This window comes from Empidonax traillii, unplaced genomic scaffold (assembly GCF_003031625.1).
Source record: "Empidonax traillii isolate 1590-97213 ecotype Southwest subspecies unplaced genomic scaffold, ASM303162v1 scaffold22:size5013007, whole genome shotgun sequence".
Taxonomy (NCBI): Eukaryota; Metazoa; Chordata; class Aves; order Passeriformes; family Tyrannidae; genus Empidonax; species Empidonax traillii.
The window spans coordinates 1,923,194-1,949,344 of NW_020955215.1; the positions used below are offsets into that span (position 1 = coordinate 1,923,194).

The 26,151-nt window shown below is 57.7% G+C and overlaps 1 protein-coding gene across 1 annotated transcript in view; it reads left to right on the forward strand.

Annotated features, from left to right (window-relative positions):
* PPARGC1B (PPARG coactivator 1 beta) overlaps nucleotides 1-26,151 on the forward strand; it is a 49,124-nt gene that overhangs the window by 15,954 nt on the left and 7,019 nt on the right. The window contains exons 2-9 of the mRNA XM_027901752.1: nucleotides 16,211-16,384; nucleotides 18,570-18,782; nucleotides 20,590-20,706; nucleotides 21,786-22,902; nucleotides 23,454-23,490; nucleotides 23,890-23,954; nucleotides 24,387-25,167; nucleotides 25,651-25,726. Coding sequence (XP_027757553.1) covers nucleotides 16,211-16,384; nucleotides 18,570-18,782; nucleotides 20,590-20,706; nucleotides 21,786-22,902; nucleotides 23,454-23,490; nucleotides 23,890-23,954; nucleotides 24,387-25,167; nucleotides 25,651-25,726 — 2,580 coding nt within the window. The remainder of the gene's footprint in view (nucleotides 1-16,210; nucleotides 16,385-18,569; nucleotides 18,783-20,589; nucleotides 20,707-21,785; nucleotides 22,903-23,453; nucleotides 23,491-23,889; nucleotides 23,955-24,386; nucleotides 25,168-25,650; nucleotides 25,727-26,151) is intronic.

The window sequence follows — 26,151 nt, forward strand, 5'->3', positions numbered from 1 at the left end:
AGCTGGGCAGTCCCTGTTCCCACTCCTTTTACAGTATGGGCTGGATGGCCAGGGAGCCCAGCCGGCTCCTCCATCCGTCCAACTCCTTTCCTTCTTTGGATGTCCCCTGTGCTGGCTGCCCAGGCACTGCCTCCCTCCCACGGGACCAGTGCCCCTGGCGAGGGGTGATGGCCGGGGCGAGGGACTGCCTGGGGCCGGGACCAACAGTCACAGGGTGAGATTTTTGCAGAGGTGTCTCCAGGACAGCAGTGGGTCTCTGCCAAGATGGATGCCAGCCGGCTCCCGGGCACCGTTAGCACTCAGAGAGCCCTTTATACCTGCAAATCCCTTGGCGGGCGTTAGGAAAATCCTCCTGCGGGAAAGGTGGGAGAGGGTCACAGTCGGTAGCCGGAGAAGGGTGAGGAGGGCAGACAAGGGGTGAAGGAGCCTGGTGCAAAATAACCCATCAAGGATGGGCACAGGGTTCCTTCCAGTAGGAGAGCAGCAGAGCCTCATCCAGCATGTGTCAGCATCCCCAATGAGCTGTGGTCCTGGAGTGGGGAAAAAGCAGTAGGAAGTCCCCCAGCCCAGAGAGCTGAAGGCAGGGGGGCAGAGCTGCAGGCAGGGAGGGCAGAGCTGCAGGCTGGCAAGCTCTGCTCCCCACTGAGCTCTTCCCCCATCTACCACCCCTCACATCTGGCCTCGGGGGTCCCAGGGGTGTTGCTGGTGGCCGTGGGAGAGTTGCTGGAGCATGCGCTGTCGGGACGGATGGTCAGCCACAGCCACAGCCACAGCCACGGCTGTCTGTCTGTCAGGACAGCAGCAGCACGTGCTCCCAGCTCTGCATCCCCAGTGCTCTGTGGCCTGTTACCCAAATACCAGCTACTGCCCAAGGGTTTATGCCCCTCGTGAACCTGGGGAAAGCAGGGGAAAGGCCTCTGGGGCTGAGGGGGGAGGCAGAAGCAGGGCGTCCCTGCGGCCCCTCTCTGCTGCTTCAGCAGATGTCAGCACAGGGAGGAGGAGGAGGTCATCCAGAGATCACATTTGGAGATTTTTTTTTTTGGTCTCTGTAAATCTTTGTGCATAGGATGGTTCCTGAAAAGAGAATGAGGGGAGAAGGGGGAGCAGGCCCCAAAGGCACAGGGAGGTTTTAGACGTGCTCCTGCCCGCCCCCTCCCATGCTGCTGCATGTCCCCATGGGCCACTGGCAGAAACAGCCTCACTGCAGCCCCCACGGACACTCCGTGGGGGTCAAGGACTTGTTAGTCGGAGGGTGGCTTTTCCGCTGCCCTCCAATGAACCCCACGTCTTGTCCTGCTTGTCTCCTATGGGGGCACCAACCTGGGGTCTGAGACCCCTTGTGCCTGTGAACATTGAACTGCTTGTGCAGCTGCCCAGCTCAGCTTGCAGCCAGTGGCTGAGATGGTTGGAGCAGGGACAGTCACCTCTGCCCCTGCCTGGGGGATGCTCAGGGTGTCTGTGTTGCACCCTCCCTGTGCCAGCGATGGGTGTGTAAGGGTGGGTGTGCAGCAGGAGTGCCGGCAGATTCCCAATCCCCACCTGAGCAGGGGGTGGCACGGGCACAATGGGCATCACGTGTCCCTTTGCTTCTCCCACCGCTTGATCCCATTCTCCCCAGGGAGTGTTTGCTGCCAGCCTGGCTGCTGGCAGGGTAAGGCAGCTCCCCACAACTTGTGAGACCCTTGAGTGGTCCCAGTACCAGGGTGTGTGGGGGGCAGGACTGGTTCTCCTGCGAGTGCCGTGGGTCCATCCACTCTCCAGCAGGGATGATTAATGCCTTAACCCCTTGTCCCCTGCTGCTTCCCAGCCTCCCCTTGGGCAGTGGGGTGGCTGAAGGGGAAATGCCAGTGGGCTGTGGAGCCGGAGGGCTGTGTCCTTTGGCCAGTGTTGTGGTGGTGGGGCAGGGTGTCCAGCAGTGCTGGCAGCAGGGCGCCCTGGCCACCCAGGGAGCAGATGTCCCAGCGTGAACCGGCCAGCCGAGAGCCCCGGCAGCAGGAGGCAGGATGCCTGGAGTTCCCATCCCACTTGGCCCTGTCTCAATGGGACTGAGCGCCAGGAGTGGGGGGGTGGCTTCTGTGAGCAGCCAGCAGCGCCACAGCCCAGCCTGGCTGGCCTGCAGTGCATCCCTCTTTTTTACCTGTTTTTCTCAGATGCAGTGGTGGAGGCAGCAAGCACACGGCCTGGAGCTTGATGGCTACCCACGGTAGTGTGGCTCCCTGCCCCTCCTGCCTCTCACACAGGCCCTGCTCCAATATCCCCACTGGAGAGCAGCAGGAAAGGTCCTGGGAGCTTGCTGTGCCTGGGCAGGAGGTTTTGCAGGCCTACCAGTTCATGCCAGCCCTCCCAGAACAGCTCTTACAGCTTCACCCCGTTTGCTCCTGCCTGTGCCTTGGCCCCATGGCAACCACCTTCACACCGTGGCCCTGAGCTGAGCCTGGCAGGATTTTGTGCATTCCCAGGCATGCAGAATGCAGTCTCCATCCTCTCCTATCCGCCCTGCTCTGCCCTGAGCATCAACTTCTTCCCCAGCACCTCATTTCCTATATGTGAACAGAGTCTCTCAGGAAAACCTTGGTGTCACAGGTGTCACAGAGGCCACAGGTCCCCAGCAAATTCTGGGGTATGTCTCCTTCCCCCAGGATGTGCAACAGAGGGATAAATCCTGGTGTTACCCAAGTGCTTGGCAGAAATGGTCCCTTGCCTGTAGTGCCAGGGAGACATTAAGTGCAGCCAGATCAAGCACTGGCTGGTTCGGGTGAGGAAGCATCCCTGCACTTTGGCAGCAGGGAAACCATAGGAAAGCCTCTCATCTTTTGTCAGGAGGCCTGAGTGCTACTGCTCCTCTCACCAGGAGCAGGGGGAGTCCCATCTCACCCATGCAGGACCTGCTCATGGCAGCGCATCCCTAAACCCCTCTGGGATGCAGAGTGGGGGATTTGCACTCATAGCATTTTCACCAGCAAACCAGCCCCATTTCTCAGGAGATACACAGAGAGAAGGCTCATGTTTTTTTTTTTATGCTTTGCACCCTATTTGGGCCAGTATGAGCCTCTGGATGCGTCCAGGCAGTGCCCAGCCATGGGTGAGGGGAACATCAGTGCAGCCCCTCGCTCCTCTCGCCCCGAATCCAGCAGCTGCAGGATAATAAATGAGGAGTCTATATTTAGACACAACGTCTGGAGAAGCGTCACGGTGTTGCCAGCGGGTTTTACCATTCACCACAGGCAGGTTTTCCCGCTCCTCCCGCTTGATGCCACCTTTGCAGAAAAGCTCGTCAAAGACATCCAGCACCAGCTGGAAAAGCATCCCAAGCAGAAGAACCAGTAACTGCACAAGATCTCGGCACCTGCCGAGGGATGACAGAGCAGAGCATCCCAGGAAGCCTTGGAAGGAGCTGGCTTGGGGCCCACTGCATTTGGCAGAGGCCTTATTTTGTTGCACAAAAGTTTGTAGTAAAGAAACAGGGATGGAGCCATCCCTTGTGCCACTCCTGATACTGCTGTGGGTGCATCCAGGATGGCATCTCTTCTCCATGTGCTGGGCTGGCTGATTCCTGTCCGTTTCCCAGAGTGGAACAAAGGCTGCTCTGCAGCACTTCCCTCTCTTTACTTTCCCACCCGGGCTTCCTGGGTTGGACACCAGCCGTGGCAGAAGCCCCACAGCCCCGGTGCAGGCGGGCAGCTGGCTTCATCTCACTTCATCCTGCCTGTCAGCACAGCTGCAGGCCTCATCCCACAGAGCTGCTGATCCATCTGGTGCCTAAACCTCCACGGCATCCCGGCTGCCCTGGCTGTGCCACTGCAGCTGCTGGGAGCAGCCGGGGGTGGTGAGGGAACATTTCCCCGATGGAGCCAGGGCTGCCGGGCGTCCGTTGACTCATTTGGTGGCATATGAAGTTCCCTGCAATCCGTGTTGAAATTTAAGGAGAGGCCAGAGTGTTGTGCAAAGCTGGAGAGCCCTGTGCAAAGCCAAGCTGCAGGTTTCCTGGCATTTCAGAGTGTGAGGTTGGTGGTGCTGGTTTGGGAATGCTGAGATTTGCATGAAGATTCCTGGTGCTCGGATCTGGATTTTTTCCCTTGTTTTGCAATGTCAGAGGCTGTTTGGAACAGATGCTGGCTCCTCCCCTCCTAGCCTGGGGAGAGTTTCTTCAGGCAAAGCCAAGCACTGAGCCATTGCCATGAGATGTGAGTGTGGCAGAGCCAGCTGGTGACAGACATGGTGACCAGCTCTGGCAGAGCCCTCTTTTGTGGCTCACAGCACTATGACTTTTTTCCTGCATCCTTCCAAATTTTGATTGCAGCAGGTCACAGGAAGTCTTTTGCTTGGGTTCCTGCACTCCCCCAAGGATGCAGAAAGAGTGGGAAATGCCAGTGCGGGCACAGTGCTGGGCAAAACTCACCAGCAATGGGGCAAACAGCCCCTTCCCCACTGCTGCTCTGTGGGTCCTCCCTGCTCCCAGACGAGCACGATGGAATTTGTGGCTGCCCCATCCCTGGAAGTGTTTAAGACCAGGTTGGATGAGCTCTGAGCAACCTGGTGTAGTGGAAGGTGTCTCTGCCCATGGCAGGGGCGTTGGAACGAGGTGATCTTTAAGGTCCCTTCCAACCCAAAGCATTCTAGGACTCTATGGTGGGTATCGTGTGGGCACGAGCTGTGCATGGACAGCATTCCCCCTGACTGCCTGTGGCACCGGGACACTTGAGGACACCTCAAGGACTGTGAAAAGCTGGTTCACAGCTGAGCTGGGGGGTAACAGCACATCGTGGTGGGGGACAGTGAGCCCTGTGTGCCCCCACCCCCTGGGGCACCCCGGGGAAGGGGAGAGCCCCTTGTTCACAGCGTGTTCAGCGTGGGGACAGAGCCTGGGCAGCTGCCTGCAGGGGACTGGCAGCCGTTTCGGGAGGAGGAGGAGGAGGAGAAAGGCACCTGACTAGCAGGCAGCAGTCCAACTAGTTGAAACAGCTCCCGTTGTGGTTTGCATAAGCAAGCATGGCTCAGCCGGGTCTGGGTACACACGGCTCCACCTGCTCAGCCGGGGCTGGGAATGGCACTTGATGGAGGCACCGAGGGGGGTGCTCGCTGTGGTGGTGTGCCCACCGTGTCCTCTGTGCTCTCCCTCCGTGCTGCCAGGGGCTGGGAGGTGCAGGGGTGGCTGTTTGCAGCCAGCAGTGGTGGGAGGGTGCTGGCTCAGGCTGTGTCCCAGCAGGATCACAGCCAGTCCCCTGAAGGTGCCGTGCTGAGCACAGCCACGGGCCCTGCTGCCCTGCCTCCTGCCAGACCCCCTCCAAGGTGACATTGGAGCCTCTGCCCAAGGACACCTGGCCAGGCTCCCACATGGCAGCGTGTGACACAGGGAGCAGAGGCAGCCGAGAGAGACGGATGGCTTCTGTGGAGGGGAGATGGATGGATAAAAGCGAGGCACAGAAGGTGGTGGTGGTGGGGCTGCTAACTGGAGCTGCTCACATGACTGGGGAGCTGCTGCCAGGCATTGGGGCCACGCAAAGTGTATGAAGGTGGCACACCAGGAAGGAGCCTTAGCTCCCACCAGCCCTGTACTGGGATTTGGGCCATCTGGGACATGGCACTGCCAGGACAGAGGTGGCTTCCTGCACACCAGAGGGGACTCCCAGCTCTAATGCTCCCAACCTGGAGGCAGCCAGTTCCTGGGCAGGCTGTCAGATCCAGATTTTGGGTCTGGATTTCAGGCCAGCCTGCCCTGGGGTCTCTGGCTTTATCTGATCCCTGGTTTAAATTGGATCAAAAATAGGGGGGACAAGGCTTGGGAGCAGGCAAGCTCCAGGCAGGGTCATGAGGGAGCTGGCACAGCACATGGAGTGGGTAAAAGGGTCTGATTTAAGTTAAGAAGCTGTGATTGTAGGCTTCACCCCAACTGGTTTGGGAGGAGGAGGAGAGGGGCCCCAGCCCTCAGACGCTGCAGCAGGGAGCGGCTGGACCCCTCCTCTCCTGCCCTGTTGGAGCCTGTCTGTTGGGGTTTTGAGGAAGGCAAAGGTGTGGTCCCCAGCAGGTGAGAATTTGAAATAGCACAAAGCTTTGTGTATGTGGGTTTGCATGTGCTCCTGAAGGAGCCTTTTGCCCTCGTAGTGATTTTTCTATCTGGAGATCTTGGAGCAGTTTCTTTCCAGGGTGAGTCAGTTGTTTGCAGAGCGGGAAGACCGGGCAAAGCAGGTTGGCAGCACCAGCTCCAGGCTGCGGCTCCCAGAAATGCTTCCTGCCGAGCCAAAAAGCAGGGACAGAGCCCTGGGCCCCTGAGGGCAGGTGGCCTGGCTGGGACATCCCTGAGTGCTCTGGTGTGGACCCGGATGCAGCAAAGCCTCGTGCCGGCTGGTGCGGCACTGGGAAATCCCCAGGCCAAACAGGTTGTGCTGGTGGAAGCACAGCGGGCGCAGGAGCACCGGCCTGGCTGGCCCAGAGGTGCTGCTCAGGGATCACACCTCCACCATCCATCCAACTGCGAGTGTGTACCCAGCCCGTGGTCACGGACCTGCTGGGACCTGCTCTTGTCTCACCTTACCCTGCCTCGGTTTTCCCACAGAATTGGAATGGTATCAATACTGCCAATCAGCTCATATTAGTGGCATCCTAGCACTGATGACGCCCACCTGGAAAATACCCAGCTGTCAGCATTGCCCTTCCTCATTGGCTTTCTGGGCAGAGTCGTGTTGGAGCAGAGGTACAAAGTGACCACACCAGGTGGTGACAGGTCTGTTCCAGCCATGACATCTCTGGGCACTGTGCAGAAAAGGGACAATAATTTACTGGGTGAAGCAGGAGCAGGGAGAAGAGGCAGCCCCCAGTTCAGGGCATAGGGTGTGGGGACCCAATTCTACGTCCCTTTGCAGGGGGCCCTTGTGATGGAGAGCAGCGAGGTGCAGGCAGCATGGCCATGCCATGGGGTGCCAGGCCTTGTGCAGGGCAGCAGCAGCTGGAACAGGCAATGCTGCCTGTTGCCTGCAGCATTTGATAGACACAGAGAGGGGCAGCCAGCAGTGACCGCCTGGCAGGACTGATGCTTCCACCCCTGCTGGGATATGGGTCTGGGCAAGCATGGAAAGGCTGAGTGAGAGGGTACGGACAGATCCAAGTGGGTTTGCCCTTTCCACAGTGGTTTTCACCCTTTGAGACCTCGTGCCTCCAGCTGAAAATTTCATTTTTCATGTGGGAGCTGGGCACAGCATGGGGTCCTGCAGACCCCCCTGGCAGAAGGGCCAGTGCAGACGGTGTTGGGCAGGACAAAGGGTCTATGGAGGATCTTGGTGGGTCGGGTTTGGTGGTGGTGCCCTGACCCCCAGCAGGGCACGGCGTGTCACTGGACTGTTCTGTGGTGGCAGAGTGTCAGGGCTGGACTCTCTGAGAGGTCAAGCTAATGCGGGAAGATCCTCCTTGCGCCTTCTTAACCCCAGCTTGAACCTTCCCCGTCTCCTACCTCGTCCTGATTAGCACTAAGAGGCTGCTTTGCTGCCGGTGGTACAGGCAACTCCAAACAGTGCAGGACACTGCCCTGTCTTCCCTGGCAGGGAAGGCCTCAGCACCTCTCTAAAACCTGCAGGTGGGAAGGCAGGCAGGAGACGTGCTTTCCTCCCTCCCCTGCTGCCACCTCCCTGGCAAAAGGGACTGAGAGTGCTCCTGGCAGGGGCCCAGACAGTCCCTCCTCCTCACAAGGTCTGAAAAGGCGCCTGAGGCTTGGGGAGGTGAAGGGCATCCTGCAGACGATGGTGACAGACCTGGCAGGGGGGTGACACCGGGCTGGAGTGTCCGGCGGGCAGCAGGTTCTTTCCACCCGCTTGTCAGATGTGTATGTAAAGGGGCAGGATTCAGGCATGACACGGGCTGGCTTTAACCTCAGCTCCCATTTCACAGCCGTGGATAACACTGAGTGCCAGAATGCGCTGGGAATTACAGCTCCCACCAGGCTGTCTGCCGAGCCACTGCCACCCGGAGAGCCCTGTGTGTGGTGTCCCAAGCCAGGAAGGAGGGTATGTCAGTGATGACAGTTCCCTCCTCCCTGTCATTTCACAGCCTCCAGTCAGCAGCCCCAGAGCTGGTGACACTGTGGGGTGAGTGGCTCCAGCCCAACCAAGATCCTGCCCCTCCAGTTGCTCACTCCCCGCTGCCTGCCCACAGGCCCCAAAAACCTCTCGGCTTCCCAGCACTGACTCTGCCAGTGCCTGGGAGTAGCTCAGGGATTTCCAGGATTACAGACTGCGGCTGTGGCTCCTGGAAAGCGAGGGTGAGCTTTCCAAGCACACCACAGTAGAACATCCCAAGGTTGTGGCTGTGAGTAGGGAGCACGGTTGCGGCCGGGCCTGATGGTACAGCTGGAGTGGGACCCAGTGTGGCATGACGTGGTGATGTCCACCACGCTCCCTGCGGGCAGTGGCTCAGCTCAGCCTTCTCTGAGGCTACTGCAGGTCTGACCTCACTTGTGCCGTGGGAAGCTGGAGGGACAGTTACTGCCTCAGGCAGGGATTTGCTCTTGGAGCCACCTGAGAGGGGTGAAGAGCTGTCAGTGCCAGGGTGAACAGTGCCCATGGAGCTAAACTGGGTGTATAGGGATAGGGCTGCGCCTCCTCCTCTGCTCCTGGAGGAGGCTCCTTGCTGGCATCCCTGTGCCCACAGCAATCATGTGGCTGCTGGCTGCAGGGACATCAGAAGAGGAAGGGCTGAAAATAATCACCCCCTCATGTTTTCCTTTCAAAGGAGGGAGTTGCCATCATGGGGAATTTTTGTGACCTGCAGAGCTGGCTAATAGTCAGCTCCTTGGTGAGTCAGGCACTTATTCCCTCCTGTGGTGCAGCCTGGCCCCCTGTGCTGCCAGCCTGGCTGGAGCTCAGGGTACCCCCACTCATAGGGGTCCCCAGCTTGTCTCATGGAGCCACAGCATTTCCTACCAGCTCCAGCTGTGGGTCTGTGAGTGGAAGCAATCCCAAGAGTTTCAGGGTCTCGATGCCCCCCTGGCCTCAGCCACGGTCCCCACTGCTCCCTGTCCTGTAGGGCATCTGTGTGGAGCCTCTCGAGCTTGTGGATCTTGTGCCACCCCTTGCTCTGTCCCTGCCCTGCAGAGACTGTGCTGCCTCACTGGAGAAAGGCTGCAGCGAGGTGGGCATTGTGTACCCCCTGACTGCTCCTGCTCCTGCCTCTCTCCCCACGGCCATGGGGTTACATGCCAGGGCTGGAGCCCTCTGAGCTGATGGGACTCTTCAGTTCCCACTGTGCTTTGCTGGTTGCTGGCTGTTGGTCCTGCCTTTGGTTTTGGGCAGATAACAAGGCACTTCTTAGAAAACACCATCAGCGTTCATGCCCAGGCGGGTGCTCTGCCTGGCTGATGCCATTGAGTGGTGCCAGTCCCACTGCCTGCAGAGCACCCGTTGGTGACGGGCACAAGGCTGGCAGCAGCCACTGGCAGGGCATATTTGGTGGTGCTGGGATCAGTGGGGGGTGAGTGGTGTTTGCTAGGCTGGCTGCTGGCAGGTTTGGCATGGCTGTTTGTCTGGAGGGATGCAGGATAAAGCTGCCACACTTGGGGAGACACATGCTGTGTGTGCCCAGGTGTGCTGGCACTGCCTGGACAGCCCTCTGCCCGGCCGACCGTATCCCAGGACACGGCAGCGGCAGCGTCTGGCACGGGGCTGTTTCCATTAGGTGGTGTTGAGAGAGGAGCATGGCTCTTTGGGAACAGCCCGTTCCCTGCTGTGTCTGCTCCTTGCACGGGGCACAACAACCACCTGCCCTTGCCTGTGCCTGATGTTGGCGCTGTAGGGGTGCTGGATTTGGGGGTGCTCTGAGCTCTGTGCAGGGGCTGCAAGGTCTCCACGGATCTTCTATGGCACCAGCAGGTCTTGCAGCCCTGGGCTGGTCTGTCCTGAAGCTCAGGCAGAAAGAAAGTGAACTCTCTAGAGCCCAAATAAATGGCTGCTGAGTATAGTGTAGATATGCAGCTTTGTAACCCGCGATATACTTTGCTGCTGCCCTTCTTCTTAATCCCGACACACCTTTGTTTAAAGTGTTCCAGCAGAACGTTGTTTATCCAGGCCATTATTACCAGTATCTCAGGCTCCTTTTTTCTATCCTGTGACTCAGGGACAGTTTAGTGCAATTTCTTCCATCTTTCCTCCATATCAAAGATACTCCTGGCAAGTTCATGTTTATTGTTTGCAGTTAATGTTTAATATTTCCTACTACTGGCATCTCATGGTTGATCTTAATTACACCCTTCTAATGTAAGACAAAAGTCAGCAAGTGAGACTGTGTTCAGGCTGAGGCTGTGGCTCGGAGCCTCATCCTGCTGGTGCCTGGGACTGGGTGCCCGATGTACCCCCTGTGCCCTCTCGGCACTTCACAGGCCATGTTGGGAGGGTGGCTGTTCCATGTGTGCCCCAGAACCACAGAATCATTTACACTGGAAAAGGCCTCTAAGATCATCAGCTCCAATCTTTGAGTCCAACCTGTGTTGGCACAGAGTGTCTGGAGTGGGGCCCCACGTGCTGCACCAGTATGGACAAGGTTTTTGAGTAGCTCCAGTGGAAGAAAGGATCAAGCTTCTGTTTGGTTTGCCCAGGCTTTAAATGCGGGTGCTGGTTTTGCCTCTTGCTGGCTGGGCTGAACTGTTAAGTTGGATGAGTAGAAATTAAAAAAAAAAAAAAAATTAAAAATTAACAGAGTGCAGAGGGCAAAATGCCCTGCTCCTGGCAGGACAGCGAGGTGTCGCATGCCTCTGTGCCACCTGGGAGCTTGGGAGATTCCTGTGTGCCTTTCCCCTCAGACTGAGAGAGCTGAATGAGGGAACAGTCTGCTGCTGCCAAGCCCTGCCTGTGCCCCCCTGCACTTCATCAGTTGGTGGGTTTGCAGGCAGGGTCCCCTCACCTCCACTGCCTCCCAGGAAGGTACCACTCACCCTTCACTTTGGGGCTCTCTGGCTATAAATATCGTGGGGTGTCAAGGGGCAGTGGGGCCAAGTCACAACCTGACACCACCTCTCCCTCATTCACAGTGACATTTTGTCAAATGCCACTCGGGAGGGGGGGGTTGCTTATCTGCTGGCACACACTGGTGACCTTCAGAGCTCTGGCCAGGTGGCTCCTTGCTGTATTTACACTTATTTATAGCTCTCTCCTCCATTCCTACCTCTGCCCTCCTTCCCAGTACTGGAGCAGGACTGCCTGCCCCACATGGGTCCCTCTGGGCTGGGATGGAGCTGGCGCATCCCTGGGGATGATGAGAGGCTGGCAGCACCCAGCTTCACCCCCTCAGGGTGCTGGTGGCCTGACTGCACAGGGACCCTGTCCCATGGGTGGCAGCCACAGGAACAGCAGGGCTGCACCCCCGGGCGGATGGGGCTGGGTTTGGTCCCACTGTGGGTCACGTCCCCGGCGCCTCCCCACTCTGGTGGTGGAACAGCCTGGGAGGGTGCTGGGGGTCTGCAGGAACCAATCCTGGCCTGCCCAAGTGGGGCTCCCCCTGCCCAAAGCAGCTGTTTGGGTGAGCAGTCGTGCCCACCGTTGCACTGCCCGGCGAGAGCTCATCCCAGTGAAACAGCCTCGCGGTGCCCATCTCCCTGCACGGCTGTAATCCCCATTTCAAGCAGTCTGTGATTACGGATTTCCCTGATAAGCCCAGACGGCTCTCTCCAAAACCCCTGCCCAGGGATTTTCTTTCCTTTTTAGAGTCAAACCTGGGGTGAGGGCAAGGAGGGAGAAACTCCCCATCCGGCTGCGAAGGCGGGCGCTGGGATCCGACACTGCCCGTGGGGCCGAGGGAGGGCTGGCGGGATCTGGCACTTCATGTTCTCGGCATTTCTCACCTTCTGCTCGTTTGGGTCCCAGCCTAAATGCTACTGGCTAATTTGGGGCTCTGTCTCCAGCACGTGTGGATGTATATTTATCTCTTAATGCTTTGAGTAGGCACTTGGCTGTGGGGAGGGAGGCGGCTCTGCGCGGGGCTGAGTCACTGCTTCTCTCCTCAGGAGGAGGTGGGCTGCCTCTTTCTGGCTGGTTCCTTTGGCCCCTCCAAGGAGCTGCCACTTTCCATCCTTTTTTTCCACACAGCTAAGCGGCATGTGAGTGACAAGGCAATTGCAAAGCATCCTGGGGCTGTGTCTGCAGGCAGCAATGCAGAGCTGACCTCCCAGGCTTAGGCAGGATTAGGATCCCGTGAAGGTGCTGCCCGTGTCCAGCAGCACTTTCACGCCGGCAGACTTCAGAGGCTGAAACTTTTGCAGCCTGACTAAGCATGAGCACAGTGTGTGTGCCATCATAGTATGCTCAGAGCTCACTCCAAAATACTTGGCCATGACTTCAAGGGTTTGGACCCAAGGGTTTTGCAGATAAGGGAAATTTCTATCGGTGTTGTTGTCAGGGTGTGACAGAGGAGAGGACCTGCAGGTCTCATTGTCACGGTCACTGCCCTGTCCCCAGCTCCCTGAGCCAGTTCAGCACAGCAGACAATGAGCTGAGCTCTCATGCCTGCCCTGGTTTAGGTTGCTACTGCCTGGCAGGGCTGTGGTTCTTGCTCTCGGTGGGCTCATGGATCCGGCTGCCCCTGGGAGCCAGCAGCCCAGCCCCAGCCAGCCTCTCCAGTCCTTCTGACCAGGGGGATTTAGTTTGAGCAGCCCAAGTTGACACTGAAAAAGAGGAAAACATTTCCTGTCTTGCTAATCCAATATTTGAATTAGAGTTGGGCTTGGAGAGGAGCCTTATGTCTCTGCGGTGATAAGACCTCTCATGCTCCCGCACCAGAGTTAACACTGCTCTGAAACAGGGGAAAGAACTGAAAGGGAAATGTCTCACCTGCTGTCCCAACAGCATCAGGAGCCAACACGGAGCTGTGCTCAACGGGGCATCCTTGGATGTGCCTCCCACCAGGGACTGCCCACGTACCAGAGCTCCTGGGGCATAAGAGACAGTGGCCCACACTGACCACTCTCACTGTCAGGCAGGGAGATGGAACTAACCCCCCTCTGCAGAGGGAAGCTCCGTGCAACATGTGAGCGAGTATCAGCTGCCTCTCTGTCCTAGAATTGCAAATGCATCTCAGTTGGGGCTGAGGTCAGAGTTGGTTCATGCTTTAAGGGAAAGTGGAGGAGGACGCCTCTGAATGGAGGTCATTCCTCAAATGCCCTTCACCTTCCAGCTTTGGCTGCCAGGTGCAGCCGCCAGCATGGCATTGCTTCCAGAGAGGATGCCCAGGTCTGGGTTCCTGCTCCCTCAAAGGATGGAGGTGTGTGGCATGGTGGCTGCTGTGTAGGGCATCTCTCCTCCCCGGAGCAGGGATTCATCAGACACGCTGCAATGAGCTGCCAGCAGCTTTCTGGTCGCAGCCTTGCTGCAGCACACACAGGCCAGGTGTCTGGGCTGGAGGATGCCTCCGAATTTTTGAGCATGTCTCCATGGGTGTTTGCTGGCTGCACACCAAGAACCCATGGCTGATCTTCCTACAAACTCCCGAATAAAATTAGAACAAAAGTTCACTCCTCTCCCAAGGCAGCAGGAAATGCAAAGGGTGGGAAAAGGGAAAATCAGAGCAGATGAGGTCCTGTGCCCGCAGGCAGCCTCCCCACTGCCGCTGCCACCCCCGACCCTGGGTAGGGGGCTGGGTCCTTCCCCACTCCCTGTGGCCAGCCCAGAGGGACTTCACTCTCAGCACTCTGTGCTGGGCTAGTGGTGCTTGGAGTGATGGATTCCAAGCTCAGAGTGACGTATTCCCCCTGGAGATTCAGGTCCTTGGTGGCTGGATGGGTTAAATGGCACTGTCTGGCGGAGGGGGCTGGCTGGAGCTGTGACCATGTGCTGGGGTGCCCATCCATGTGCTCGTGCGGGTGATTGCACTGGGCAAAGGCTCTCCCTGTGGTTTTTTTTTTGAGGGGGGGGCTCTACATAGGCCAGTCTGAGTTTTTAGGCATTCCTGACCTGTGCTAGCTGGGAGCATCCACAGTGTGGCAGTGCCAGGGCAGTCCTGCCCCTGCGGTGCCCAGAGAGGGCAGCTCAGCAGCATTAGATTGCAGGAGTTTATTTTTACCCATCCCTGTTGCCAATGGGGACATGTCACATCTGTGGAGTTGATCAAAAGACATCCCGAGCACTGGTGTCAGCTGCTCCTTGTGATCTCAGCACCAGGATCTTTTCCCTTGTGGCATATCAAAAGGAGCAGGAGAATTTGACTGCTCTGCTATTTTTAATTGAACGCACACACGCACACACAGAGACACACGTATATCTATGTATGTATGGCTTTTCTAAAAATAAAAGCCTTTGCCTGTGTTCCCATGGGAAGATTTGGGGAGAAGGGGGAGCCAAAGTTGTTGCAAGACTTTTTCTGGAGCAGGCACTAGAGCAGGGGGAGGAAGGCGGGGACGGGCTACAGCAGGTACGAGATACATCTGAAAGGCCAAAGGACATCTGATCCCAGAGCAGTCCAGGCTGCACCTGAGCAGAGGGGGAAGGAGAACAAGGGGAAAGGTCGCATCTGTGCCCCCCAGAGCTGGCAGGGATGACATTGGGTTCCAAACATTTTTTCAGGGCAGGTTAGGAAAGCCCCAGCCTTGGGGGGCCTGTCAGGAGTACCAGATCCTGGAGCCACTCAGGGGTGCTTGATATACTTTGTGGCACCACACCTGTGTAATCTACCTGATCCACATTCCCTCCAGCATCAGGATGAAGGGAAGATGCTGGAGAGAGCATCCTCCACCATGGGACATCTCCCAGGCCTCCACAGAGCTTGGGCTGGGGCAGTATCCGCAGCCCCAGCTGCTGTGACATGGCACTGGCTCACCATTGGGCCATGAAAATGCTCTCCCCCCTGTTCTTGCCTGTGCTTTCCCTGTTTCTCACCTCCCCTGGGACTGGTTGGGGTGGTAGGCAGGTGAGAAATGTAAAATGGGAGTGAGTGTGTGCATGAGATGCCCTTTGGGGTGCCCTAAACACAGTGGGGAGCATGGTAGACAGGCTTCTTGGCCTGTGGGAACACAATCAATAATCCTAGATTATCCCAATTTGACAAAAAAAAAGAAAAGAGAAAGAGAGAAAAGCTGTATTTTCCATTCCTCCAGCTGTGTTTGAAATCCCTTTTCCTTCCCCTTCAGTGAAGGAGGAGAACCTTCCAGGGCGCTTCAGGAGGAGGAGCCCCCGCGTTCCCCTGCCCATGCAGCCTCGCTCACATGCTCAGATGTTTGTCTGCTCCAAAATCCATTTGCTCTGTAAATAAACTTGCTTCCCTCACTGCCAGAAAACTCCCCCTGGGCAGCCAATGCCGGGAGGAGTCGCTCCAGCCCTTTCCCCTGTGCGGTTGAACCTGGACATAGGGACAGAACCAGGCAGGGTCCAAATGCTGGCGCAGGCAGTGGGTGCCGGTGCCAGCCCTCACTCTGGGGGTGCTGGGTGCACCCGTGGGGTTTTGTGGGAGGGCAGTGGCTGGAAGCCAGGCTGAAGCAGGGCAGGTGCCAGCTCCTTTCTATGGTTGAATGGAGAGTTTTAGCTCAGTTCCTAGAGCTTGCATCACCCTGTGTGCACCCAGACATCCATTCATTTCCGTGCCATTTTCTCATCCTGTACAACACAGGGAGCAGGGTCTGGATTGCACTGGTGGTGCTGCTCCCCCAGAGGGACTGTTCCTGAGTGGTTCAGTGCCATGTGGCAGGGATGGGAACAGGGTAGGGACCAAGTGTGAGGCCACTCACAGGAGCCTTGCCCTGTGCATTGCTGTCCCATGCACATCCACGACTTTAGCCTTGACCTCCAGCTAGATAACCTGGATATCACCCTTAGGACACCAAAGGCAGGAATGGCTCCTAAGAGCTCCAGCAGCTGCTTTGCCTTTGCACAGCTTGGGTGGCTGTGTCTGCCCTGAGCATCTGTTCACTGTGGGAGGTGAGGCTCTTCCAGTGCAGATGCTGCTGTTCTGACTCCTGCCACAGCTGGGACACGAGAGGGGGTTTGATGGAAGTTGTGGGGTTGTTCTCAGTAACCAGCAGTGCCAGTGCCAGGCTGTGCAAACCAGTCTGGCAGGTGTGCGGTGAAGAGGTGCTCACCACCCTCCCCACTGCCGTGAAATTGCTCCTGGATCGATGTGGAAAGAGGGTCTGAGAATCGGGCCTGAGCGGAGGTGGGAGCGCACCAGAAGGGCCGTCTGCACTGCTGCCCTCTGCTTCCTGTTGCCCTGGCACAGCAATGGGCTCACCCCCTTTCTCTTCTCTGCGCAGTACGAGGTGTCTGGCGAGGAGCATCTCTACTCTGACTTCCCCGAGATCGATCTGTCTCAGCTGGATGCCAGCGACTTCGACTCGGCCAGCTGCTTCAGCGAGCTGCAGTGGTGCGGGGAGCACTCGGAGACAGACTCCAGCCAGTACAGCACCGATGACTCCGAGCTCTTCCAGGTACCCCCATCCTCCTGGCACAGGGCACCCGAGGATGGAGGCGGAGGGAGGAAGGAGGGAGGGAGGAGGGAACACGCACAACTATTAATATCTCCTCCCCAGCTGATTAGTGCTCCATTAATTTGTGCACCGGCTCTAAATGGGGCAAGCGGAGTAAGGCTAATGAGGAGTTGGAGGAGCAGAGGAGGCTGCTGAGCCAGCCCTCCTGTGATGTATTATTCACAGGGAATTACAGCCGGGGTGCAGTGCGTCCCGTTCGATTCCCGGAACGGCAGGATGTGCCAGGGCGGCAGTGCGGGGGTCTCAGCGCTGTGGTGTGGGGCAGCATTATTCCTTTCTCAGGAGCAGAAAGCAGCCCCACCTACGCTGGCTTCCCAGTTTTGGCAGCCCCCTCTGTTTGGGGCTCAGGTTCTTTTGGCAGAGGTGGCTGGTTTCTGTCCTTGGCTTTGTGCTGAGATAGATCCATGTGCCAGCATGGACTGAACGGTGCAAGAGGTGCTGGGACAGAGGGTGCTCCTGGGCACAGGCAGGGTTGGTCCATAACCCTCAACACTGTTCCTGTCTCTCCCTGGAGAAGAGCTGAGCATCTCATGGAGCTGTGGGGCCAGGGCAGGGCTCTGAGCACAGCAGAGGGCAGATTTGGAGACAGGGAGCTGCAGAAGTTGCCTGGGGATCAGGCACTTTGCCTTTCTCACCTTTCCCAAAGCTCATGCCATGCCCTGGATGTGCCTACCCTTGGGTCCTGGAGTTTCTCTGCCCTCCTGAGCAGCACCCAGGCTCTTACCCCTGGGACAAGGAGGTTGTGACCCGCTGGTGCCAGCTAGTCACCAACTCTGGCTTCCATTTTGGGAGGGAGCAGGATTTATATTTAAACAAGGGGAAAAAAAAAACCAACAAAAGCCCCAGTATTTTCTAACCTGGTCGTAATAACAACCCCGTGGCTTTTATGCTGTGCTGATGCTGTGCTTGAAAATGGTCCAGTCCAGCTGAGGGACCTTCATCACGAGATGCATATTTTCCGCTGAACTTCCTGGGGAAAAGATAAACAGAAAAGAAATGCAAAAGACAGGCCCATTAGGAGCAGTGGAGGATGATGAAATGTATCCCACTGAACTTGTATGCACAGTGCTCTCGTGCCAATAACAGGAGGAAAAGAAACGGAGCCAAAAATGGAGCATCCTGCTGCCTTTCCCTGGAGCCTGCTCTAGTAACTGTGAGCAAGGTTAGGGCAGGGAACAAAAGATATTTAATTTTCAAACAAGATGAGAGAAACACAGGAGGGTGTGAGCAGGCAACAGTCCTGCTCGCGAGCCTGAATTTACCCTCGTGCTAATTTTATCACTGATGGTAGCCTGCTTCTTGTTGAACATGGTTTACATTCAGAGTGTGATGGAGGAGGACCAAAAAGAAGGAACTCCTGACTCACCCCAGCCATTCCTCAGCTTCTGCATCCTCTTTTGGGCTTCTGGGTGCAGCCAGCTTCGAGTGAGGGCTTAGAATCCCTGTTGAGCTGGAGATGCCTGAGTTTGAGGGCTTTTAGTGAAAACAAAACTCATACTAGTTGTTGTTACAAGCTGGAGTATTTTGCCAGCAGTGCAGCCCAGGATGAGCTTCCCCTGTGCCCTCCCAGGGGGCTGTGCCCTTTTGTCCACTGGGCAGCCCTGGGCTGAACTTACAGCTCCTCACGTTTTCTCTGCCTTCCCTGTCAGGAGAGCTGCAGATTAACCAGCTGTGCCCTCTCAGGCTTCCCCAGCCCCATGGAGGGCAGGGGGATGTGCCTGCCCCCTCCGTGGGCTCCCATCCCAGCTGGGACAGCCTGTGCTGTGGGCACAGGAGGATTTGGGCAAGGAGCCTTTTAATCACAGATCATTTATCTTCTGCTGTTTGCATGATGGTGGGGTGGAGACAACTGTTGGGAGAGAAGATGCTCCGATTCATAATTTTCCTGCTGGGGGTGCAGGTGGACAGATTGATGCTCCTTTTCCAGTTGGGTCTCTCCTCCTCATCCCATCCCCGTGGTGTGCCGGGGAAGAGCTCTCACAGGTTGCTCCGTGGGGTCACTAGGAAGTGGGAGCTGATCAGTGGGAGCTGGTGTGGCACTGCTGGCCCCTCTTCCCCCACCCAGCATCCCACAGACCCTCTGCCCAGCCTAACTCCCCCTCTCTTCTCTGCCTGCTCATTTCAGATAATAGACAGCGAGAATGAAGCGCTGCTGGCAGCCCTCACGGAGACATTGGATGATATACAGGGAGATGACATGGGCCTGGCTGCCTTCCGAACTATGGAAGAGGGGGACACGCTCAACCATGCCTACACCTCACCTGCCCCCTCCCCCAAACCCACCGCCCCGGTCACGGGGGGGCCGCCCCCGGCCCCCGAGTTTGATGAGCTGTCTCTAGTAAGAACCCACTTCCTACTGTTTAAGGTGGATTTGGATGAGCCCCTGATAAGCCGGCTGCATGGGTATGATAGGAAGCAAAGGTCTGAATTTTTTCATTCTAGGCTTAAAACTCTCTTTAACCGTCAATACCAAAGCATATACTTGTATTGTATACGTATACATGTTCTGCATCATTGCTGTCACCTCCATCACCATCCTCACGGGAACAAGCTGTGTGTATACAAATATATATATGAGCGGGGTGGGGGCGGGTGTCAAAGGGGTGGGGGCTGCTTTGGCAAGACCCACACTTGCTTTTAATTGGACATGCAGATGTGGGGCTGCCTGGGGGTCTCTCTGGCTCATCCCAGCCCTGTGTCCATGGGCAACAGTGGCTGTTCCCACCCACCTCTGCCCCGGCCGAGCTCCCTGCTGCTCTCGCAAGAGGGACAGAGGAGCTTGGCCTGGGTGTCATCCTGTGCCCTCAACTTTCAGCAGGAGGGTTTGACCGTCCCTATCCCTTCCACCAAAACCCTTCAGGGGCTGTGTGGCCTCCAGTCCCTACAGATTTGGTGACCAGAGTATTCCTCTTGGTTCTCTGCCATATTGGGGCTCCAGCCCCGCTCCCCATCCTGCCCAGGACTAACCAGCAGCATTTACTGCCATCCCGAGGAGATCCTCTGGGACATGGCACCCAGCCTGCTCTCTCCTGAGGCTCACAGTTCCCCCCAGGGACCCTTAAGCCTAATCCTGGGGTCTCCCCAAAAACCCAAAAGGGGAGGAGTGACATCCAGTGGTGACAGCGTGCATTTCCACCGCCCACACCCCTGCGCAGGGGTATATATCACACACGATATGTATGTGTATATATAGGATGTATACGTTGCAGGGGTGGGGGGGAAAGGGTGCTGGTTGCTTCCACCAACAGGAGCTGCACACCTAAAGCCGTGGGTGCCCCGGTTGACACTTCCTGGCAGACCCTGACCTGGGCACCCCCTGTTTCTATCACCCCTGTACCCTCCCAGGGCTCTGTGCCCACCAACCAGCACGGGAGTCCCAGATCTGTCTGCTCCGTGCAGTCCCCCGGTGCCTACGCAGTCGTCTTGCTGTTGTCGCCTTTGGTTGTTAGCGCGACACGGGTGGAATATGAAATGTTGTTGCTGGGTGTGGGGTTGGTGTTTTTCTTCCCCTTAAGCAAAACTGGGGTCGAGTAGAAGAAAAATGTTATGCTGACCTTGCCATCAGAAGGGGTGGCTCTGTGGGTGACCCAGGGAAAACCCCACTCCCGCCACGCATGGGCTTTGGGTAGATCCTTGACAGGTCCCGCAGGGGTTTGCATCTGCAAAATGCCTTGAAAGCTCATTAATGAGTCCAGGCCCTCTCTGGATGTTTCGGCTAAATGAGCCTTGCACGGGGACACAAGCGAGTTGTCCAAACCCGTCACTCACATCAGCACAAAGCCTCTTTCACCTAAGGGTGGAATTGATGGAATAAGAAGTTTGGATACCACAGCAGCTCCTGTGTGTCTGACAGGAGTGGGGTTGCCCCTGGGAAGTAGATTCTCTCATGTCTGCACTGCCCCAACCTGCTTGAGGGTCCCTGGGGACATGGGTGAGTGCTGTAGAGACAGCCCTGACCCCCTCAGGGCTGCACATGGCCAGGCACCTGCCCCCACAGCCATGGTGCGGTGGGAAATTCCTCCCTGCCATAGATTTTTCCTGCCGTATTTTTGGGTACGTGTGAGCCAAGGGGCTGCAGCCCTGCCAGCTCTTTCTCTTGCCCTCGCTGTGATGCCGACTCCTTTTCTTGCCACTTCTCTTTGCAGCTGAAGAAGTTGCTCCTGTCTCCATCACACGTGCCTCCGAGCTGTGAGGCTCAGCGGGACGGGAGCGCCCGGCGCCCGGGGACCCCAAAATCCCGACCAGCACGGCCCTGCACGAAGGTAATTCCTCATGGGCAGAGCTCGAGCCTGTGCAGTGCCCACCTCTTGAGAGCTGTCCTAAAGAAAGGCACTGAAGGATGGTGTTGGGGAGCATGGGCAGCCTCTGAGCTGGGCAAGGGGCTGGGGACAGGCAGAGACCATCACCTGCAGTGTAAAGTAAAATATTCGCAGGTATTTTCCCCAGAAATGCCAAGGCAGTGGAAAGGTTTCAGAAAGGTTTATTTTGGAGACAAAGACACAGAAAACTTATAAATTAAATCTTTGCACCAGCAGTGAGAGCACTGAGCCTGAGAAAGTAACTCCTCCTGATCTTTTCCAGGTTTCTTATCTTTGCTGGCCTCCCTCTCCCATCCTCAAGACAGGCGCAGCCTGTAGTTTATCTCTGCTCAGACCAGAGAGGCACAGGAGGGACACAGGCAGGAAAGAAACACTTCCCCCATCCTTGAAAAAGGTTTTTCTTCTTAGACAGAAGGTCTCCTGAAGCAACAATTTGCTCTAACTTTCCTGTTACAAATACTTCCAAAAGGGACATACCTGTTCCTACATGCGGCGTTCCCATCCCTGTCTGCACTGGGCTGAGGAATGCCTCGATCTCATTTGGACCCCGTGTGGTTCAGCCTCTCCCAGCTTCCCCAGGTGCCCATTTATCAAAGCCCTGTGTGCTCCCTCATCCCCTTCTCTGCTGACTCCCAGCCCAAGCCAGGGGCCATGAGCCAGGAGAGCTGCATGCCATGCTGCAGAGCCCACCCCTCACTTAAGCTGATCTGAAACCCAGCAGAAGTTGCCATCAAAGATTTTTCTACTTTGCTAATGGTTATTGTGCAGTGCATTAGGCCTGGCAAATTAGATTGCCTGGGAAGAGCAGCAGATTCCTCCCTGGAAGAAGGAGCATCATTGTGTGCAGTGCTTGGGGCAGGGGGCTGACCCCTGGACAGCTTGGGGTGTTTCTAAACTGGAACTGGGGGGTTTGAGGATGTGGGTTGGCTCTGTCAACATGGAGGGCTTCTCCCCCCGTGCCAGGTACCTGTGTCAGGTCGTCTGGGTCTTGGGGCTGATTTTCTTCTCTCTCTTCTCCAAAGGTGGAGGGTCCCCGGGACAGGAGGGCGAGTGTCCCGCAGGCACAGAGCCGCAGCTGCACTGAACTGCACCGGCACCTCACCTCCACCAGCCCCTGCTCCCAGACCAAAGCCCCCCAGGCACCTGAGGAGTGCCCCAGCGGTGGCCACCACCCGTCCCCGGGCGACTGCGCCCATCACGAGGACGACAGTGACTCCAGCGAGGACTCGCTGAGCTCTGGCGACTCGGTGACGCCCCTCTCCTCAGCAGAGGACGGCTCCGGCAGCCAGTTCTCCTGCGAGGGGGAGATGCACTCCGTGGTGGAGCTCATCCGCTACATGCACACCTACTGCCTGCCGCCGCGGAAGCTGCCCGCCCGCGACGCCGCCGACGCCAAGCCCCAGCCCTGCAGCAGCCCCTTCAAGAGAGCCAAACCAGACTGTCCCACCCAGCCGGGCCCCGCTGGCAGCGCCCAGAGCCGGCCAGGCTGTGCCTGGCAGGCGGCAGGGGGATGCAAGAAGCCCGGAGCATCCTTCTCCATCCTGAAGGAGCTGCTGGCGCGGGACCTGCTGTGTGACGTGAGCAAGCCATACCGCCTGGGCAAGCCCGTGTACGCTGCCCTGGCACGGCCGCCCGGCTCCTGCTCCCCTGTGCCGCCCGCCCGGGATGGGGAGGATGCCGGTGGGACTTGCACCTCCAGAGTGAAAACGGCGCCGGAGAAGGGTGAGCCACGGCAGAGCCCTGGGGCTGAGGCAGAGGCACCGCGGGAGCTGTTTGGCCATGAGGACGATGGTGGGAAGCAAGAGGGCACCCCAAGCACAGCCGTGGGGAAGGTGGCCCGCAAGCAGGACAACACTGTTTACGCTGTCCGCCGGTCCAAGAGACTCAACCCCGAGCTCGGGCACTGGCTCTCCTTCCTTGATGAGCCACCCCCCGAGCCCTCCGTGCCCCTGGCCTGCAGAGAGTCTGCACCGTGCCCGGTGCTGGAGGGCTTCTCTGCCGAAGAGCCTGCGGCTGAAGTGGAGGTGGGGGGCACAGCACCATCGGCAGAGCCCCAGCCCCTCTCCCTGGGTTCTCCAGTGGATGCTGAGTTGGGAATCGGGGCTGAGAGCCGGCGCTGTGCCCTCCTGGAGCAAACAGGTGAGGGGGCCGCGGGCTGTCACTCTGCTCAGCCCTCCCTTGTGCGTCCCTGCTGTCTGTGCCATCCCTGCAGTGGCAAAGCCATACTGGCCAGGCACTGGGCACTCAGCTGGCAGTAAAGCTGTGAGCAGCCTCAAGCACAGCACCATGTGCTGGCTGGTTTTGTAGTCCCATGCATGGGGAGCGCCGGCCTGTTCTGGTTTTGGGGTGCTGTTTCAATCCACGGGGGCCTTCTGCTCCCGTTTCCCTATCGTTATATCGAGGTGAAAGAGCTGGTGTGGTGCTCACACAGCAGGGACCAGGCTGCCCCATCCCTACAGGTCCCTCTTGCCCATGGACTCACACTGTGCCTGGGCTCTGGGGGGCAGCTGCAGTGGTGCCCTAAAACCACAGCTGTCTGCAAGTGCCTTATGAGCATGAATGGCTCAGCCCTGGCAGCGTAAGCCCTCTCCCTCAGGTGGGCAAAGCCCCCAGTGCCCAGCCCCTGCCCCCCCTCAGGCGCTGCAGGGAGTACAGCTCCACTGGTAACCTGCTTCTCTCCTGCCTTTCAGAAACACCCAGGTGTCTCACGCTGTCCTTGGCACAAACGTAAGTGCACACAGGGTGGAAGGAACTGTGCTGGGCTGGAAACCACCTTGGTTTGTGTAGCTGGGCCAAACCTCTGCTGCAAGCACGCAAAGATGCTTTTGCAGAGCAGACCGAGCCACCCATCTGGGCACAGGGCTGTGGAGAGCCACGGCCATCACTGGGTACAAGGAGCCAGGAGAGCCCCAGGCTGAGGGCAGGGCATTTCTGTGTGTGCCCCACAGCGCTCGCTGGGACGGGGAGGGCACGCTGCTCACCCCACTGCCCTCACACCCCTCTGTCAGATGCTAGCCCTAGTGGGAGAGCTCACTTGTAGGCATCATTTTCTCAGCTTCCCTTTGGGTTTTGGGACTATGATTCACCTAAACACTTCCTCCCTCCTGATTTTCTCCTCTTCTCCAGTGACCCAGCCTTTGGGAAGAGAAACTTTGAGCCAATGCTGACTGTGGAGCTGTGTGGAACAGCAGGTAGGCAAGGCTTTAAAGTTTTGGGTTTTGCAAAGTTCCTCCATTTTGCAAAATGGGAGAGGGCAGATTTATCCTAAATTCAGTCTGGAGTCATCAGCTCCAGCGTACCCACCCAAGGGAGCACATTCATCCTCTTCACAGTATGAACACAGGAGACACCGTCGCATCCAAGCACCATGAGCACCTCAGGGGGATGTGTTTGGGGTGGCAGGAGCTGTTCAGGGAACCCCTGCATGAGCCAGGAGGGAAGGGAGAGTCCTCTGGTCCCTGCTGTGATCAGGCATCCTTTTCCCCAAGTGCCACTGGATGGATGAGGCTCTGGGGCTGAGCAACCTCCTCCCCTTCAATACTGGTGCAGCCCAGGCACTGGGGTGGGACAGAGCAGGATGGTGGGGGCAGAGCTGACTCTTGTCCTTTGTTTGGGGGGTCCAGGTCTCACACCACCCACGACTCCGCCATACAAGCCTGCTGAGGAGGACCTGTACAAGCCAGACATCCCCCAGGAGCCAGGGAAGGAGGAAGGGATGGCCCCCAGCCCTGGGGGTGCAGGGGATGTGACAGCCTCCCGGAAAGCCCCCAGGAAGCACCCCGAAAGGACAGAGCTCTTCGCCCACCTGAGCCGAGCTGCTGCCACACGCCCCACGCTCCCCGAGCAGCAGGGCCTGCTCAAAAGGCCCTTCTCCCGCTCCTTCGGGGACCACGACTACTGCCAGGTGCTCAAACCCGAGGCTGCCCTGCAGAGGAAGGTGCTCAAGTCATGGGAGCCCACGAGCCAAGTGGAGACAGAGCACAAGAGGCGGGTCCCGGCTGCCCACTACCAGGGACTGGACCTCGGCAAGGAGGCGGGCGGCGAGATGCTGTGGAAGGACAGCGTCAAGCAGCTGAGAGACCAGGACATCAGAGCCAGCTTAACAAAGCACTTTGGCTTCCTGGACAGTGCTCTCGATGACGAGGACATGGCTTTCTGCAAGACCCCCGAGTATGACACCGTCTTTGAAGACAGCTGCAGTGAGAGCGGCTCCCCCGTGGAGGAGGAGGAGGATGAGGAGGAAGAGGAGGAGGAGGAGGAGGAGGAGGAGCATGGCAACACCAAGCTGTGCCTGCGGAGAAACCCCCTTTCCAGGACCAGTTTGCATTACTGCTCTCGGAGCAGGTCCAGCTCGGGGTCTTCGTGCTGCCGGTCGCGATCACCTGCCAGCAGACGCACCTTCAGGTACGGGGGGCACGGGGACCTTGGGATCATTCTTGCCTGCTATGTTTTTCCATGGTGCAGGGCAGCCCCAGTCCTCTCTGCTCTGCTGGCCCAAGTAGTAAAGATGCTAATTAATGAAAGAAAAGCTATAAAAAGAATTAGTTCTACATCAGCCACTGCTGCAAACATCAGCCATGGCCAGAGGAAGCAGCAGCGGGGTGAATCAGCCAGGGGTTTCTGTGTCTGACAGGGCATAGGCAGGCACCTGAGCCTGGCCTGGGAAGAGGTGAGTGCCTGCTCGAGACACCCTCTGGCATCTATCAGAAAAAACTTCCCAGTGTCCTTTCCAGTGTTTCTAGATCCCCATTTCTCCTTGGCTGCCAGTGTGCTGGAGTCTCCACCTGCTGCTGCAGCCACCACAGGCCTCGGCTTATCGCTGATGTTTGAAGCTTTCCCCACCAGCTCCCCCCATCCCGAGCTGATCTCCTCTCCCTCACTTCCCAGGTGTGAGAACGGCGAGCAGTGTCAGGGCAGGAGCGGGCACCAGGGCCAGCTGGAGAAGAGACGGGAAAAGGCCATCGTAAGTGGGGGGACCCCACGCTGGGACAAAGCAATCCCCAGCCCTCAGTTCATCTCCCACTCCAGAAAAGCAGCAGTGGAGCCCATTAGCCCTGGCTTCAGCATCCCTTGGTGCGAGGCCAATGTTAAACAAGGACATGGGGGTGGAGGAGGGAGAGAAAAACCCAACCTGGAGCGGAAGCCACCAGCAATTGGCAACACATGGAGTTGTTGGCACAGAAATGCCCAGAGCATCCTACGCTGGTGCTTCAGCACACTTGGCATCGGCAGTTTGGGGGGTGAGCTGGGGAATCCCTGGAGCTGCTCAGCCATTACAGATGTGGCCCTGCTGCATCCTCGTGCACCAGGAAACGAGCGTGTGCCCATGGGTGGGAGCTGGGAGAGGGGTGGGGATGTGGGACAGTAACTTGATGCTCTATACTGTTG